This window comes from Ciconia boyciana, chromosome 2 (assembly GCF_034638445.1).
Source record: "Ciconia boyciana chromosome 2, ASM3463844v1, whole genome shotgun sequence".
NCBI classification, from domain to species: domain Eukaryota; kingdom Metazoa; phylum Chordata; class Aves; order Ciconiiformes; family Ciconiidae; genus Ciconia; species Ciconia boyciana.
The window spans coordinates 140,218,476-140,236,598 of record NC_132935.1 but is presented as its reverse complement, the minus strand read 5'-3'; the positions used below and the strand labels follow the sequence as shown (position 1 = coordinate 140,236,598).

At 37.4% G+C, this 18,123-nt stretch overlaps 1 protein-coding gene across 1 annotated transcript in view; it reads right to left on the bottom strand.

Annotated features, from left to right (window-relative positions):
- COL28A1 (collagen type XXVIII alpha 1 chain) overlaps positions 1 to 1,872 on the bottom strand; it is a 68,555-nt gene extending 66,683 nt beyond the window's left edge. The window contains exons 1-2 of the mRNA XM_072854229.1: positions 1,752 to 1,872; positions 629 to 1,188 (exon numbers count right to left, since the gene is read on the bottom strand). Coding sequence (XP_072710330.1) covers positions 629 to 1,188; positions 1,752 to 1,872 — 681 coding nt within the window. The remainder of the gene's footprint in view (positions 1 to 628; positions 1,189 to 1,751) is intronic.
- Between the last annotated feature and the right edge of the window lie 16,251 nt (positions 1,873 to 18,123).

Below are 18,123 nucleotides of genomic sequence, written 5' to 3'. Positions count from 1 at the left end.
TTTAACCATTTTTCCTCTCTAGTTTACAGAATTCCCAAGGTGAATGGTAAAGAATGTGAATACCTTCATCCTTCATCTCTTCCTCACAGTGGTAAGAACCAGTCTGTGGAACTACTCGTATGAAAAAGGGTTCTTGGTAGGAATAGGGGGTTACTTCATGTGACCCATAATGATCAGAAAACGAATGAAATGTAATGGGACAGCTAAGTAGCCTATACTAAGGAACAGTGCTAACAAGGGGAGTATGAAAAGACTTCCTAATTAAAGGCCTTACTATGGAAGGCCCTACTGCCATAATATACAGGGGAAGGACTCAGTGATTTTATCAGCTTTATGCATGAGAACAAGTTACCTTCTAAAGAATTATCATATGCTCAGAGACACACTCTGTGTGCTGGGAAATACCCTGTCCCTCCATCAGTGATCAGTGCAGTTGAGCTATTATTGTCCAAGCACGCAACTCCTTGGAGAGCGGCTGGGAGGAGGAAGCTCCCTCTGTCCTGACTCCTGATGTAGCAGAGACATGCATCACAAAACCCTCTGCACTGCCTTCAGGACTTGCCCATCAAAATTAAATGAAATTTGCCATGGACAGATGCATGACAAGATTAACATCAGCATTACTTACCAGTTCCAACGCTACATCAACTATCAGATTCTGATCATCCAGGCATAAGACATGTTTAGAGGATGAATCACCAGATATCACACGCAATTTTTCTTCTTGGACTTTTTTCTTAGAAAGGCCAATGGTAAAAAAACGTATTCCAAGACTTCTAGCTGCTGTGGCTATGCCCTGGACATTAGGGCTGTTTGGATGATCCACACCATCAGTCATCAAAAAAGCCACTTTCACACTTCTCTTACGACCTTCAGTTTTAAACAGCTGAGTGGCATTGGAAATTGCATAATAGGAGTAGGTGCCGTGGCCAATAAAGCCCAGAGACTTGATTTTCTCTTTAAAATTCTGCACATTTTTCCAGGCTGTAAAGGGATGATCAATGCTGACTGTGCTGCTGAACTGCATACTTGCTAGTTTGACATTATACTTCTGAGACTTAACCGGCTTCATCTGGAAAATGCTGTCAGTTAAGTTTTGAATAAAATTCTTCTGTAAATCAAAAAACTTATTTTTGGCACTTTCTGAACTGTCCAAGATAAAGACTATATCAACGAGACACATATCACCTGTAATGGAACAAGAAAGTTAAATTGATGAATGACGGGCACACCTGCACAACAGATTTCAGATAATTCTCTGCAACAATCCCAATCCTCAAATCATTTCCCCACAAATTCCTCTGTCTTTCCAGTAAAAATTCTAAGGATAAATGTCACTGTAAATGCCAAAAAATTCTACTGAAGTCAAGTAACTAAATTTAAGTTACTTTAATTCATACCAGTATTATTAAATACAGTCTACAGACAACAACTTTCAAATTAGGGTCTTGATGGGATTGTTTTAGCATTTTAATTAATCTTGTATACAAAATTTTCCACATTTAATTTCAAACTAAAAATTAGGCTCCTTATCATTTATCTTAAAAGAGATATGCATGTCAATGAAAATCATAGATCAAACTAGAGTCCATGACCAAGTAAATTTCATCACAGTATTTTTCAGGCCTGATAATCAAAATAAATCACATTTTATAAATGCATATATAAGTTGTCAATTACTAGCTAATTATCCTGAAATATGTGGAGACATACAACATTGTCAATCAGAAATTTTAAGAAAATGGGTTTACCTTCATCTTTTTGCCTGAGAGAATAAGAATTCTTTCCTTTCTTTCTGTTTTGCCCATATACTATCTGGTTTGTTGTCACAGCCAGAAGTAAAAAGCAAAAGAAAAAATGTTTTTTCCACATAGTGACTTTGATCCCAAATTAGACAATGTTTCCTTCCTGTTAAAAGTAATAAACCACCCGTGAATACTTCATTAATAGATGCAAATAAATAAACACAGATACTTTACATACAGAATACACATTTGTGGGAAGCACAATTCTAGAGAGAACATATAAAAAACAATTCTAAAAAGTCACTGGGTAGGCGATTTAAGCATAGCAGCCGGTACAATCCCAACTGTAGCTCACATCTATATTAGAACCTGGTTGATTAGAGAAGAAATATGGGTAGAACAAACACCTTTTCTTTCTTAAAAAAAGCTAGTGCTATCTTTAGCTTTCATTTGAACATCTAACAAAGAAGGGTAAAAGAAACTGTTACTAATGCATATTGCTATTAACATACTTTGCTATTAAACTATATTAAATTAGCAGAAATATTATAGAAAACAGAGAATGTAGTTTGTTTCTAGAAATCCCTAATTGTTAGGAATAAACAAAGATCTGGGTGTTTTGGGATGCAGATATAGTACCTAGGTCTGGAGCATCAGTAGGAACAACTTATTCTTCTAAGAAACAATGCCTTAATAATGAGATTCAATACATGAATGTATTATTAATGTTACATGGCTGTAACAGAATGTGTGCAATATTTTCCATAAAGACAATATTCTATTATAATCACAATATACACTAATAAAATGAACATTACAACATTTAAGTCAGTGATTCAACATATTTCTACAGAAAACTGAACTCCATTAAAACTGACTCACAAAAAATGCCTGTAATTTACAATAATTCATTTGAAATACCATTAATAACAAAGACAATATATTAAATTTAAATATCCTTCCTAAATCCTCTTTTCAAGTCCATCAAGCAGTACACATACAGAAACCATAAGTGCAGTCCTCTAAAAACAGAAAGGAAATAACTAAGTCTCTTACCTTCAAAGGCATTCAAAAAGCAAATTGTGGATTGAATAAGCTGTCAGTGTAGAAAGTATGTCCAGCAGGTCATACTGGAAAATATGGTTTGCTTACAAAAATAAAGCAATCTGTAAATAAATAGCCTATCCACTTGTAAATGACTCTACCTTGCATCTAGATCCTTTATGGTCCATTATTGCTGTTTATTGGCCAAAATTTAAATGAAGATAGTCAGGCACTTAGCCAGGGCTGAGTGGAAGACCAAGCTGTTTTATTAAAGGGACAGTGTCACTCTGCAAGCATGAGTGTTTTCCCATTTTAAATAACTGAACTTTTACATTTAAAAACTCACTTCTAGACAATCTGCATCTTTACCCATCACTTTGCCAGCCACGCCTCTTCAGCTTGTCCACGTTAATGTTGCAGCACTGCCTAGATCAGAGATGTGAGATTACTACATTATCATTTGTAGGCTAGAACTGAATTCTGACCCAGTGGTTTGTGAGTCTGCCAGGACCATGAGCATGTCTCAAAGGTGGTAATTGCATTAGCAATTACAGTAATAAAAGACAACTTAAAAAAAAAAAAAGTCTTCCTGAGCTGTTTTCCTCAGAAATTCTTTCTGCTCTTTAAATCCTCTGAGGGGTCAGGCACAGACAGGATATCTAAAAGGGGGCTGTCATTTAGGTAGCTCTCAGCATGCTGCATGCAAATTATATTTGCTTTATCTAATGGCAGGCTTCAGAGTAGAATTGCATTGTCACAGTGTTAAGTAAAAAATCGGGGTGAGAGAAAGTATGCCAATGATAAGTCTCAAGGAATCATGACATGCCTTGAGGGAGTTTTGTGCAGATGCCCAGCAGAAGGTCAGTGCCGAGCCTCTGGAGAGGCATTGCCCACCAGGCAAGACATCCCTCGGCGCCTTGGTGGCAGGACAGAATGGAGACCTCCTTTGCATGGTGATGCAGAAGGGAGGACCTGGGCTTCATCGCTGGGATGAATCGTGTCTCTGGACTGCTGTGTGATTAAGCATTGAAATGTTTCAGTTATAGATCAAAAAAATTATGAATAATTTGGGCATTTCAAAAACATGTCATAAAAATATGGTTTTGACTGAAGCAGATTTTTTGGTAGAGGTCCAATCTCTCATCAAAAACAAAGGACTGAAAATGTATAAACAGTTGTTTATTAACAATCCAACTGTACTGAATAGCTTTAAAAAAAATCTGGCTAAATGCCATGTAAGTTGCACCCTTTAACTTTGCTCAAGACAGATTTTCTAGACTTGAGATCACCTTGGCAGCTTATGTCTGGGACGCTACTTTTAAACATATGCACCAAAACCAGACTCAGTATCTAATTCTATAGGACAGTAATGTTGTCTATTCATTGCTTTTTTGTGTTTCTAAACCCAAAGACTGTGTGTGCTTTTTTTGCTCCAGCACCTGATGGAAGTTTCATGGTGAAATGAATACCTCTCATTACCCAGAAGACACTTTCAGCATGGCAAGTAGTGGGCAAAGCTTGGGAATTGTTGTCTTACCAAAAAAATATGAAAGTTGAGGCTTTGCACTCTCTGTAAGTAATTTCTGCTTTTTTAGCTTTGTAGGAAGAGTGCATCTTAAAGATGAAAGGGAAAAGGCACAGAATACAGAATTTCTCAACTTTGATTTTGATATTGCAGATTTAATCAGGTTATTTAATAGAAATACAGTGAATACCATGCTTATCAATTGCCATTGATATATCTTTCTTGAAGGCATTCAACTTTCAAAAAAATGCTAAAGCACATCTGTTCATTCTGTGTCAAGCATAGATCTTTCACAGCATGCCCTTTAGAAAGCTGTTAGAGCACAACATGGTAGAGTCCAAATACTTGCTCTCAGAGAATTCCCGGTCTCCTGATCAAGAAATTTCATTAACAAGGCTGATTATTTGCTATGATCCAGATTTTATTATGGGGAAAATAGAGAAACAGAAAGAAAACAAATAACTATAAATCAAAAGATTAACATTAATGTTGTTTCATATGTTAAGTTAAAAATGCAAAATGGAAAATTAAAGCCATTTAGTGATTCCCTAAGCCTAAGGCAACAAGAAGGGCTTCTGTAAGTACACAAGTAGCAAACACTGGCCTTCTGTCATTATAAATCCACTGAACTACGCCTGCAGCAGTCTATCTACTACACCCATATAAAACCAAATCTGTTAAAATTAATGGGGGATATTTTCCCTGCGGCAGACTAAACAAGGTGGGGAAAACTTATTTTCCCTCCTGCAGAATCCTGAGAGCCTCTTTTCTAACCTAAGTGAATTTCATGCAGTCAGCCTTTGAGTTCTTTGACTACTTTCTACTGGATTTAAAACAGAGACACTAAGTTTGTACACCTTTATTAAGAAACAGGAGCCATCTAGCGAATGCAGCACTTGGTGGCATCTACCACCACCACCCCGACACAAGCAGATGGCAAAGAGAGGTCAGCCCTTACTTGAGTTTCCTCCATCAGCTGCTCAGTCCAGATTAACTCATGAAGTTGGCAATCAGAGCACAAGGCTGCAAACCAGACACATCATTTGCTAACTCTTACCAGAACAGAGGGAAAAGACGAGGGTGGCTGGTAGGGGTGGTAGGAGCAGTGAGGACAGGGAAGGGGAATGAAGACAAGAAACTTAAGCAGTGTGGGAAGGGAGCAGAAGTACTGCAAAAGAGGACTCCAAGCACTGGAGGAGTACCTGGGTGCATTGCAATAAATAGAAATACTAAGAAATCCGAAGTTACCGTTGTATGGCTGGGAGTGTAGGGGATGTAGGACCCAAAGAAAACCAGTGTTAGTTTCATTCTTTATCAAACAACTTGCTGTACTGGAAGGCACGTTTCATAAACCTGGATACAAATGTTATATTCTTCTTGAAGGAAGTTAAAACAGTTATGAGCAGGGAGGCAAAGAAGCAATCCACTGAGAGTACATTCTAAAATTCAGATTACCTTCAAATTCTGCAGTATGAAAAACTACAAGGAAAAAGAATGAATTACTTAAAATTCTCTAATCAAATCCTCATTTTTTATTTTTGGTACAGTTATAGACCCTAATAGCAATGTAGTTGAATGTCTTATAGGATACAGTTTCTCCTAAATTGAACAGTTATCGCAATGTTTGATCTCCCTGGCCACAGACACTGAAGCAAGTGGTATTTCACAAACCATTGCCATTATAAAATGGTGTAGATAATCACACTTTCCTGTCTCTTTTCAGTTCCCTTGTACAAAACTGTACAGAAACCATGCCTGCTTTGCTTTTCATTTGGTGTTTAAATAACAGCAATGAAATATGCTAACTAGGAGCTTTTAAGTAAGCAGAGTACGTTGAGCTTTTAAGCAAGGAGAGTACATTTCCTGATTTCATTAGAATTTTGGTGAAGGGGAAAGAATGGGGGGAAAAAGAATAGGGCATGACTGACCAGTGAGCATAAAAAAGTCTCTGCCTTCATTCAGGTTAGTAGAAGCACCCTTCATCTAGCCTGGGAGCAAGGTCTCCTCTATTGCTAGACCAAACACTTAACCTTAAGTACCCACTTTCTGCTTCTCCAAGGGTAGATCCCTTTTTAATACATTCAGCTAGAAATCACACCTTTGCAAACACCCTTAATCTATTCATGTGTGCTGTGAGCCACGAGTATGACAGCATGTAACTTTAACTTACTTAAAGGGTGAGACAACACATGCTAAGTACTTGGTGAGGTCTTCACTCTTAGCAAAGATGGAGATAATGCTAATCTGGTTGCATGGGAGAGCTGTACATCTGCCAAATGATTGTACATAGTACCATTCCTACACAGAAGTGTCAATCTGTGTATGCTCTGTTAACATGAAATGTACTAGAGGAATATGCTGCTACCAGAAAAAAATCATACATGCCACCACCACTCACACGCTTTTCCCAGTGCAACCAGGCAAGGATTAGCTGTCCCAGCAGCTGCAGCCTGCTCCTGATAGGCCTCCTTCCGAGAAATCTCTACATCATCTCATGTCAGATGACGGATGAGCATGTGTCACCTCCATTGAGGTTAATTGTTTTCATTAAATAAATCTTGCCTTCGTTACACAAACTGAGACTGAAGTTTCAATGGAATACAATCTTTTACACTAAATATCTGTTAGTGCTATATATAAGTAATTACTGGCAACATCCAGCATCTGTTTGATCAGACACAATGGTGATGATTAAGCATTTCATTAGTAAGACATTAGTCACATGGATCACTCATGCTGTTTACATACTTATTCTTACCCTTATGCATGCTTAGATCAAGACTTCTAAACAGCCTATCCATCCAGAAACAGACAATCAGCTATGGAAGAATGTTTTTTCCAGTAGTCATGAAGGTTTATCTGCACTATGTGCCAAAACAGAATTGAGTGAACAGAATACTGAACATCCACCATTCAGATAGCAATGGAGTCAAGTTTGGTTGTCTGGCTAGAAAATCTGTAGATCTGTCACATGTTGTGTGCAATTGGTCTCTGGAAACAGCCTAAGCTCTTCTTCACTAGTTACTGTGCTTTGGAAGTACAATAAGGATCTTGACAGTTCTGTTACAGGATTGTAGATTTACAATTCAGAGCTTTATTTTTTCACTAGTCTTGCCAGTATATAGTTTTGTAGCTTTATATTCACTTAGAAATCAAATCTGATGGAAGTAATGCCTCCAGATTTACAGCATTGTTTTTAACACTGCTCCTGCTTCTTGCTAAGCTGTTTAGTACAGCAATGTTTCAATGGCTGCTCTGAACCAGATGCTCAGTGCATCTAGCTCCCAGGACTATTGAATCTGTCTAAATGCACTCATTACATGACCATGCTAAAGCTCTGGTCTGCAATACAAAGTTTTATCTGTAAAACTCATCTTATGTTGCTATTGAGTTTCGAGTTAAAAAGCCTTTAGTTCCTGCATTCATGCTAAGCCACCTCTTCTGTTGGAAAAAATCTCGCATCAGCTTTCTTTCCCGGTACAATACCTACCCTCCTTGAAATAATTCCTGCTGTTCTTGTTACTGCAACTCAAAAATGGTAAAGAAGACATAAAAAGAAACAGAGAGAACTGAAAAAGATAACGGAGAGCTTCTGTATGAAGACAGACAAATTAAATTATGATTCTGTAGCCTGGAAAGCCACAACAGAATGCGAATATGATAGAGATCTAGAGATAAAACTAAGAAAGAAGGTGGCTATTCTATTGTACATGAATGTAGGATGTCAAAGGGCTCACACTGTGGATCAGTTTGGTTGATGATATTAACCAAAACTGACTGCCCTAAATTTATCTTTTTTTTTTTCCCAGTATGCTCTTCACTCAATAAGAATGACAATAGTTACTATAAACAATGGTAGATTTTTTTCTGGCTAGGAGACATAGCTAATGGATGCAATTTTAAGTAAATATTTTAAACAGCTTTTAAAAAACCACTGTTGCTAATACTAGATAGATCTTAATTCGGTACCATTGTTATTCATACACTATGTAAGTAAAGCCATGATTATATATGCCTTTTAAAAATCAGACTGCAACAAATGTATCAAAAGGATCATTTAGTTGCTGAATTCAATTTATGTAAGCTATAAAGACATTTATGCTACCTAAATCCTGCCCTCTGGTGTATCTACATGATAATGCATAATGATAGTATTTCATACTGGGTGACTCATTCAGCATTTAATCAGGACACAGCTAGTAAATGAGGCTACTTTCTGGGCAAAACATTTGTCCTCTTGTAATAGAAGGTGGAAGCTAAAGACTAAGATATTAAAAGACTAAGATACAATACTTCAAGGAGGGAGGATATCTCCTGGAAGAACTGGGTTTAATCCTTAGTTCCTCTCTGATCCTGAGAAACTAAAATACTCATTTCACAAATTCCTCTCTTTTAGACCCCCAGACTGGGAGCGCCAGTACCTGACACATGGATCTTCTGAGCACTACAGTCAATGAAAGCTGAAAGTAACCAGTGAATGTATCAGCAAGGTAGTACGATCTCCTGAAGTATGTACAGTTTCGGGTTGTCAGAGAATTCAAATGACAGTCTTCCTGTGTCACGGAGGAACACATGTAATACTGGCCTTAGAAGTGTTCCGCGTTAGTCTTAAGGTAAATTATTACTTACAATTGTAAGGAAACAGAGCAAGGATTAAAACAGTAACTGTTCCAAAACAGACTAACTTTGCTTCCTGGCAGTCTGGTTCCTGAAATTCCACAATCCCCTTTTGGACTGGGCTCAACTTGTTGTCCCTAAAAAAAAAACAACCAACCCCAAAAAACCAAACAACCAAAAATTTGAATTTAGAATCATTTTTGTAAAATGTTTGACTTCACTGACAGCTTAAAGCAAAGATGCTCAAAGTTTTTATGTGCGGCAATCACATCATCTATTGTGTAGCTACTTTGTGGCTACAAAAAATTATGAGTTTGAAAAAGTGCTTTGTTCAGGCTCAGCAATAAGGAACCTGGTTAGAATACAGCATATTTCATCTTCAAATCCTTTAAATAACCCTTGGTAAAGCCTCTAAACTTCAATTTATTTTTGTAAGCACCTAGTGACCAAGGTTGCTTATCATAATGTATGATATAGTTCAAGAGGAGTTCTCTCTGTAACAGTCAGCTACTGATAGTGATCCAAACTGAAGAGTTACCTTTTCTTTCATGAGCTTCTCTAGAAGAACAGGAGCTCTAAATGTATAAAAAGGCTTGTCCTCAGTCACATATTTCCCTTGCTCTATCCTTTTAAAATCATGGTTTTTGTTCACAGGTTACCTTTGGACCTTGAACACCCAAACCTTGGAATCCCTTTGGTCCAGGTATTCCTTTCAAGACCCTGGATACCCTAAAAATATAAGGTAGGAGATTAATTTCAAAACTTGCATAGATTAGTTTTTCAATTAATAAAATGAAGTCATTACCTTCAAAAGGAAATAAATGTGCCTGTGAAAGTCTTGCTGTCTTTATTTCAATTCCCCTTGCTCACATTTCTATGTATCTCAGTGAATAACAAGGACAGCAACAACAACTGATACTAATGGAACAAGTGAAGTTGAGAGGTTCTTTCATTCTTATGCAACCCTATGCAGTGGCATAGGATGCTCTGCCATCTAAAAACAGTCACCTTCCTTGCTCAAAAGGCTTATTATTTTGAAGGCCTCAGTTAATGAATGCCCAAGGTGAAAGACCTAGCGGGCTAACTGGACCTACTGGACCCTCAGAACTTTCTTCACCCTGAAAATATATGAAATTTAAATACAGTAACTTGCATTAGGATTTTTTTATGAAATTGTACAAAATTAAGTGATAATCACAACATATATAAAGAATGAAAGTATGATCTGTACAAACGAAAGAATTTTCAGTAGAAATACTAAAACCTAGGGGAAATAGTCTTGCAATCTGTACCTACAACTTTTGCAATCATACTGCTGAATCCGTATAATTTGGCATATTTTTAAAAGGACATACATTCTACATAGACTGAGAGAAGTTTGAACCCCAGCTTCAAGCTCCAAATGTAATTAATACTTTCCTTCACTTAAAATCAGATAAACCAGTACTATTGGGTATGCATCATGGCATGGAGGACTACAACAGCACATCTGAAACAGTCTGCTAGGCTCCATCAAACAACAGCTTTTGCAAATTTAAGTAATCATAATCCAAAACAGAAGTAATGTGAATGACAGCAATGTCAGACTACTTTTTTTTTTTTTTTCTGTAAAGGGAAGGACAGCAGTAGACTTACATAACTTAATTAGAAATTGCCACGTCTTTAAAAGTCAGTGTTTACATTGCGTTGCAACATGCAAAATTCCAGCAGTATTTAGGTGTTCTGTTTGCATATTCCTTAAAGGATTTGGCTAATTTGGCTAGTCCCCCTTGGCCAGACATGACACAAATACAACAAATCTCAGAGATAGACATAAACTAAAAGAAAAGCCAGTCTTCCAGGAATCAAATATGGAAAAGCATAACAAAGTCATAGGGAAAAAAACTACTTCCAATGAATATATCAAACCCCATTAACTAACCTTGGTATACCTTGATCTCTTATCAATCTTAAGAGATCTTTACAGAAGAAAAGAAACTCAAAATGGAGCTTCCACTGCACAAAGTCCCTACATGATTAAAAATTCTTAAAAGAACTCATAGGCTTGTACATAGAGCAAACTTGGAATATTCTGCAGTCAGAGTTACAAAAAATGTAAATTTAGACCTCATCCATGAGGAGAAATTGCTGAAAATAGTTTGAGACACAACTGCATGAAAGCAATTCTCACATATGGTATTAGAATTAAGCAGATCTTACAAGGAATATAAAAGGCATTGATCAGAAGTGTAAGCAATGTCTGAGAGGCCAGAGAACGTATGATTAAAATGATTCAGCTTGTATGTAAATGTATGATTCAGCTTGCCAAAAGTCAAGCTGAATTAGACCCTTAATGATTTTTTTTTTTTTTTATGTGTAAGTTTATTTAGCCATATCAATTACAAGGAACAAGGAAATATAAAAAGCAGCTATTATACAATGGTGATTAAGAGATTAATAACCATCTAGGTAGAACCTCAAAACTAAACAAATATTCTGCATTATTTATAAATAAAGATGCTGCTATTGGACAAAGGTGCAAATGTAGAGATAGCTACAGGAAAACTAAAAGTGGAAAATCACAGTGTGGAAAACAGAAGCAAAGATCCAAGAGTTTAAAAGGCTCAGAAGCTTTTGAGAAATATGCAGCGTCACTAACCAAATACTGTTCCAGCATTTATTTTGAGGTCAACATAGGAAATATAATTTCTGAGTATGGTAGAACGATCAGTTATAAAACATGTATGTCCCAACAGTTCATGTGATCTAGTAACTGTGACACAGTGGACTCCGAGAAGGTGAAGTTCTTTTGCATTCTTAAACACCAAATAGCTCTTGTGTTTCCATTAAACTTGCTTGGTACCTGTCATTAGAGTAACAGCATTTACTGGTTCAAAATACAATTTTTCATTTTTAAATTTCTCTCAATCTCTCTTGTGCCAGAGACACAGGAAACACCTCTTCTGTAGTTTGTGTATATGTTAGTAGTGTATTTGGACTATCATTGGGACTCAAGAAATGAGTAAGATGTCAGATATTTAAGCTGCTGATTCACTAGTACCTAAAGAACTTCCTATTAAAATCAAAGTTAGGTTATGTGATTATTGCAAGTATTCACTAAACTCATGTCCCATACTTTCCTATGGAAAAATGTCAGGAACACACAAACTGAAGTTCATCTTTGTTATAAAAAGAACCAGCAGGTGATTATTGGAAACAGATGTGAAAAAGTCACTATGTCCCACTTGAACAGTAGCAGAGGAAGTGGAATGATGAAAAATTAAACAGATAAGCATGAAAATACAGACTGCCAATTTTGCCTTTGATATATGATAGACTACTTTATTTGAATTACTCTTAATTTTTCCACACATTTTGGCCTACTTTATTTATCAAAACAATTGTTGAGTTCCTAAAGATTACTATTCTTAAAGAAAAAAATGCTGGTTTTATGCAGAAAAATGCTTTTAAAATGGAAGGAATATTAGAATGAAATCTAAGCCAACTAATTGTTGTACCACTAGACCACATTTGTGGCTTAAATTAATAAACCTTGTGAATATATAACACATGAAATGTAGTTTCTTGGATAATACAAATGGAAAAAGCCAGTCCATCCACATGTTTTTAAACTAAAGGCACTGAATACAGGGAGATTATTGGAAGGATAGAAGAACAATGGTTTATCATATGTTTTCTTTTAAAAGTTTTGCAAAGCTATAAAAACATTGGAAAGACCATCAAAAATTATTTACTGTAATTCAAAAGAGAAAGTAGGAAAATATTTAATAAGGAAGCCAAAGACTATGCGTTCCCTTTGTTTTCTGAGAAAAGAAAGAAATATGAGGCAGCTAAAATAAGGAACTAAGATCCTGACTCTAACAGTGCCAAAGAAACCATTAAAAATCTGAAGAAGGAATTTATTCAGAGAGAACCTGAAATTGTCCAATTGGTACTTCAGCTTATAATTTCTATTTCAGACAATTTTAAAGAGAGTTAATAACAAATAAAAGGTAAAAGTAAAGGTAATAACAAATAAAAGGAGAAAAGGTAAAAGCACACATCTCCATAGCTTGCAGAAAAGCAGGTTCTGAAATCCTAATCACATAGGACCAAGGAAGTATCTTTTTTCAGGTAATTTATAACATAAGAAGAGAACTTTATTACTGTGAGTGTGATCAAATACTGGAACAGGTTGCCTAGAGAGGATGTGGAGCCTCCTTTCTTGGAGATACTCAAAAGCCCACTGGGCAAGACCCTGAGCAACCTGCTCTAGCTGACCCTGCCTTGTGCAGAAGAGTTGAACTAGATAATCTCCAGAGGTGCCTTCCAACCTCAGACATTCTGTGATTCTGTGATACCAGGCCATATTTCACTGAGAAACTAACCTGTATTTCAGAAATTTCACCCAAGTACAAAAACGTTCTCCTAAGTGTACCTTACTCCCATTGCAAGTCCTCCGCAACTGTGTGGGCCGGGTCCCAAAGTTATTAATGTGTACCTATGTCACCTGACTTTTCAAACATGACGTTAAAAAACTAATTTCTGATCTTCAGTGAATTACATGAAAATGCTTATCATCCCTTCCTCTGTTAAACAAACAACAAGTCTGTCAACGGGACAAACCATACGAAAGTACATCACTACACAGAAGCATTAGAAGTCACAAATCCAATAATGAAAAAGATAAGCAAAGCAAATTTTTGCTTTGTCAAAGCAAAATTGATGACCTAACCATACAGGTTTGGCCAGAATTGACCAAGAACCCAGACACGCCAGAAACAGCATGCTCCAATTCAGATGTCTCCCTGTTTTAAAGGTGTGAGATCAGCTAATTTGCGTAAGAGGAAAGACAAACAAATGTACATGGGTTAGGGTAGGCATGCTTACCTGTTTAATACCTGGTTTTCCTGCATTATAGTTCTGAGCTGACCACTAATTGAAAATATGAGCAGCTATTTTAACAGCTTTTCTCCTTCATTTAAATAATAAATTCTACCCTATGAAGTTAATAACTAAGGGACATGTAAAAATCACCAACATCTTATATAAAAGTCTCTTACAACTCAAAAACTGAAAAAGTATTCCAAATCATCGCTCTTTTATGGGGCATTTATTTTTCTTTATGAAATAATGGAATTTACTAATATCTAATTGTCTATAAATACATTAATATAAATTGTTATCTTATTTATTGCATGGCATATTCATTTACTCATTTATATATATTCATTGAGGGTTGGACTAGATGACCTTTAAAGATCCCTTCCAACCCAAACTTTTCTATGATTCTATGATTTATATATGCCCATTAGTAATTCATTCCCACTATTTGCTATTACAGGAAATTATTGGATCAATCCTCTGTTTTAGTAGAATATTCATCTGCTTTTACTTTTCAGTAGTTGTTTTGTTTGGTATGAGAAGTCTGTCAAACATAAACAGAATGTAGGCTGTGACATTATGCAGCATTAATGCAAGGCTTGAAATAAAGAGATTATAGAAGTAATAATCAAAATAACTGGTACATACTTAAAAGAAAAAGGTAATTCAACCTGGCCTGCTTCCACCTTAAAAAATCAGTTTAATAGAAGTTAGTTGTGACTTCAACTGGAAGACTAGCTAACATTTTAAAGTATACAGATTGAACATTGCAGTAACAGCTTCATTTCTGCAAGGAAATGCTGACTCCTTTGTCTCTCTTGTTAATCCCTTTCATGGCAGATCTTAAATCTCCCAAATCCTTAATGTTCTTCTTTCATAATTAGCAAGAATAACAAACGTTTTTTCTTAGACAGCAAAAATTTGGTTTTGCTAAAAATACTAATTTTGCATAGTATCGTAGAAATGACACTGTCCACTATAGGGAAAACTGAGTAATGTTGCTTTAAACTATGCAGAATGGAATTTAGGACTAAAGGTTCATGTTCTGACCCGAGTAAATTCTCCTTAACTCCCCACTCTCTTTCCCAACCTCAACCATTCTGTGAATCTGTGATACTCTGTATTTGCTGTACTGTTTCGTCTGCTCCAGAGATGCTCATGTCCAGGCAGTCGCACTGAAGTGGAGCAGGAAAATTCTGTCCTCTCTTTGTCGGCATACAGAGCTAGCAACATACGACAATGTTTATGAGATCCCTGTCACAGTAAACAACTCTCTACAGATTCCTGTCTCCCCTCCAAAAAGACTGTAGAAGTTAAAATACCCAACAGCTGCTATAACCCCTTCCAGCAACTGCCAAGACAGAAAGCATCAGGGACCTGCCAGTGACAACAATGCTAATGAACAACAAGCTAATGAAAAAAAAAAGTGTGTTGGGCAATTGCTACCAAGCGGACTCTTTGTTTTGATTTTTCTCTGATTCAGCACAGAGTTATTTAACAATCACAGCATTTCTGAGACTGCTTGATCGATTTCAGTCTCTTTGGCTGTTGGAGGAGTCACTTTGCTAGTCATTCTGGGACACTGTGGAACCTGCCACTTTGGCTACTTGAGTAGCTTGCCAGAAATTCCAGCAGCAGGGAAAATGAACTGGCAGGTCTTCAGTGAAAGGAAAGAGATATCACAGCACATACGGAGGGCCCAGCTGAACAGCTGACTGCACCAACACAGCTCTGTGCCTCGTGCCAGATGTGCTGCAAATTCTTGGCATTACCAGAATGTACTATTTTTTGCCCCCAAATGCGTACCATTTAGCAACAAAATTAAGACTGTGTATGAAATACACAATGAACTCTCAGGAAACTATGTAAGAGTATTTCTATACCTTCTGTTTCACTTACCTGAGGTCCCCAAGGTCCTTTAGGGCCATATGGACCTTCCAGTCCCTATGTATAAAAAAAGGAAAGACAAAAATAGAGTATTTTTATTTATTAACATTTCTTAATAATGACTAATAATTCTGTTGATTAAAAATTTAAAAATACATTTAAAATAAACATATTCAGTATTAATTCTTAAACTTTAACTTAATAAAAAATTTCCTTTTAAACAATATGCCATTTCTGCATTGAAATACTCTGAACCATCCTCCTTCATAACAAACCAAGCCTTTTGTTGCCCTTTACAGGCCTTCTTAGTTCATTATAGTTTCTGATACTTTATAGATAACAAATGCTTGTTTCATCATTATCTTTTACAAGTTACCTAAAAAAGTTTTATAAACCGCCCCAAGAGATTCTATGTACAGTTTTCTTGGCTGCTTTTTTTATGTTCAAGTGGCCTTCAAAACATGCCCGAATGATTTCCTGTTATCTGATAAAACAGTTTCCTTGGCCTCCTAACAGCCTCTTAAAAGGTTCTTAAAGGTTCTAAAGATTCTTAAAAGGTTGCTTAAGACATTTTTTGCCTTTCTATATGAGATATTAAATACTTCCGCTCTAGATTGATGTTTAAACTTTTTTTTTCTATATTTACCTTATTCCTGAAGAGATGCTACAAACCCCAGTGGAGACACAAAATTTCTTGTGCCTTCAGAATGTTACCATGTCGCAGACTACTTTTTCTTTCTTTTGACAAAACTTCTTGCTTGCCTTTGAGCTCTTTACTGAAATACTTTGCTTAATGACTGCTCTCTAGGAATTTACAAACATTTCCATTTTGTCTTTGATATAATATATAGGATGTAAAGAAAAATACTCAGAATTACCATTGACAGGATTTAGTTATGATCCACATGATAAATGTGAGCAATGGCAATAATACCTATTTTTCAGTGCTCTTTACTTACACAAGTGAGATAATTTTGAGTTTTTCCTACATGTCTAGGTAATACGGCTTCAATTGTTCTTCCCCTCGGCATGTTTCTGACTCTACAAAGCCAAAGGAAGACTCCTGTTTGGCACCTGTAGGGCTTGGATTAGACTCCATGTCCACTTGTAATTCCCATCACAGAGTACATTCAAAGACAGAGATGAAACAGGGGACACATCTAGAGAGCGTGTATAGAACACATCTGTGTAATTACTGACAGGCTGGGTACCACGCCCTTTTATTAAGGTTACCCAATATTTCCTATTTAAGACTCTGTTTTTTGTTGTTTATAGCATTATATAACTTTAAAGACATAAACTGAAACTATTCGTGCCAGATGTCTTCCCGTCTACATTTTAGCCAAAGCAATCCAGACGTTTCCAAGAATGACACTAACGAAAACCAGGTGTTTTTCTTTGGTTAAATAAAATCTGCATCCTTAATGTTTTAAAGCAGTAAGGTATACTTTGGAAAGTACAGAGCTTAGGGGAGGAGAAAGAAGGTGAAAGAGGGATGTACTTGCTGGAGTTCTTACAAAAATCTACTGAATTTTGGTCAAACTGTAAGCCTTTGAAAAAGGTAATCTGCGCCTAGTCATGAAACACTTGGATTGGAACAGGGAAGAGAACTTGGAAGGAGAGAAGCTGGAGGGACTCAATGCAAAAAGGGCTGAACGTGAAGCTAAGAGAGCTACTGGTACCAGGAAGCTTGTGTGTCACGCCCCACTTCTGCGTGGGAAGGACTCCGGAAAGCCACTCGGAAGGCAAACGGGCCACAGCAGCCTCCAAATGGAATGAGATTTTCTGAGGTTTTCACAGTTCACACCTGTTGTGTTTTTCAGTGTAAATAATACGGTCCAGTTGTTCCTGCTTCCTATTTACTTCCACTGATGTGTAAAAATCGGTATCGTTGCCACTGTTAGCCCTCTTTCCACCTGTCATTGCCATGCTTATCAACACTAACCCTCCGATGACGAGACATTGAACAATGTTACGTCAAGCAGCAAGAGTATTTCAACAAATAAGAACAGAGCGGGTGTCCAGCCATCCTTCCCCGGCTCTGTCGCCGGTTCACGGTGTGACCCGTGCTCATTCAGCCCCACGAATTCCCGCATCTTCGATTACAACCCCAGATTTTCAACTTTAATCGAGCCACCCCAACCCACCCCGGGGTTACGCGGGCCAACCGCGGTGTACTGCGCAGCCGCACAGCTCCGCCCGCCGCCACCGGCGGCGCCCCAGGTCGAGGCGCCCGGCTGAGCGATGCCGCCGGACCCCACCGCGCAGGCGCCAGGCGTGACGTTAAGGGTTCCCGCGGACCAATGAAAGAAGGGCGGCCTGCAACCGGAAGTGAGATCACGGCTGCGTCGGGCAGAAGGCGCTCCGTGCGGGCTGGTGCTTACCTTCTCTGCCGCCCCGCGCGCCGGAAGTGCAGCAGCTTTTCTTTCCCCGAGCGCCGGA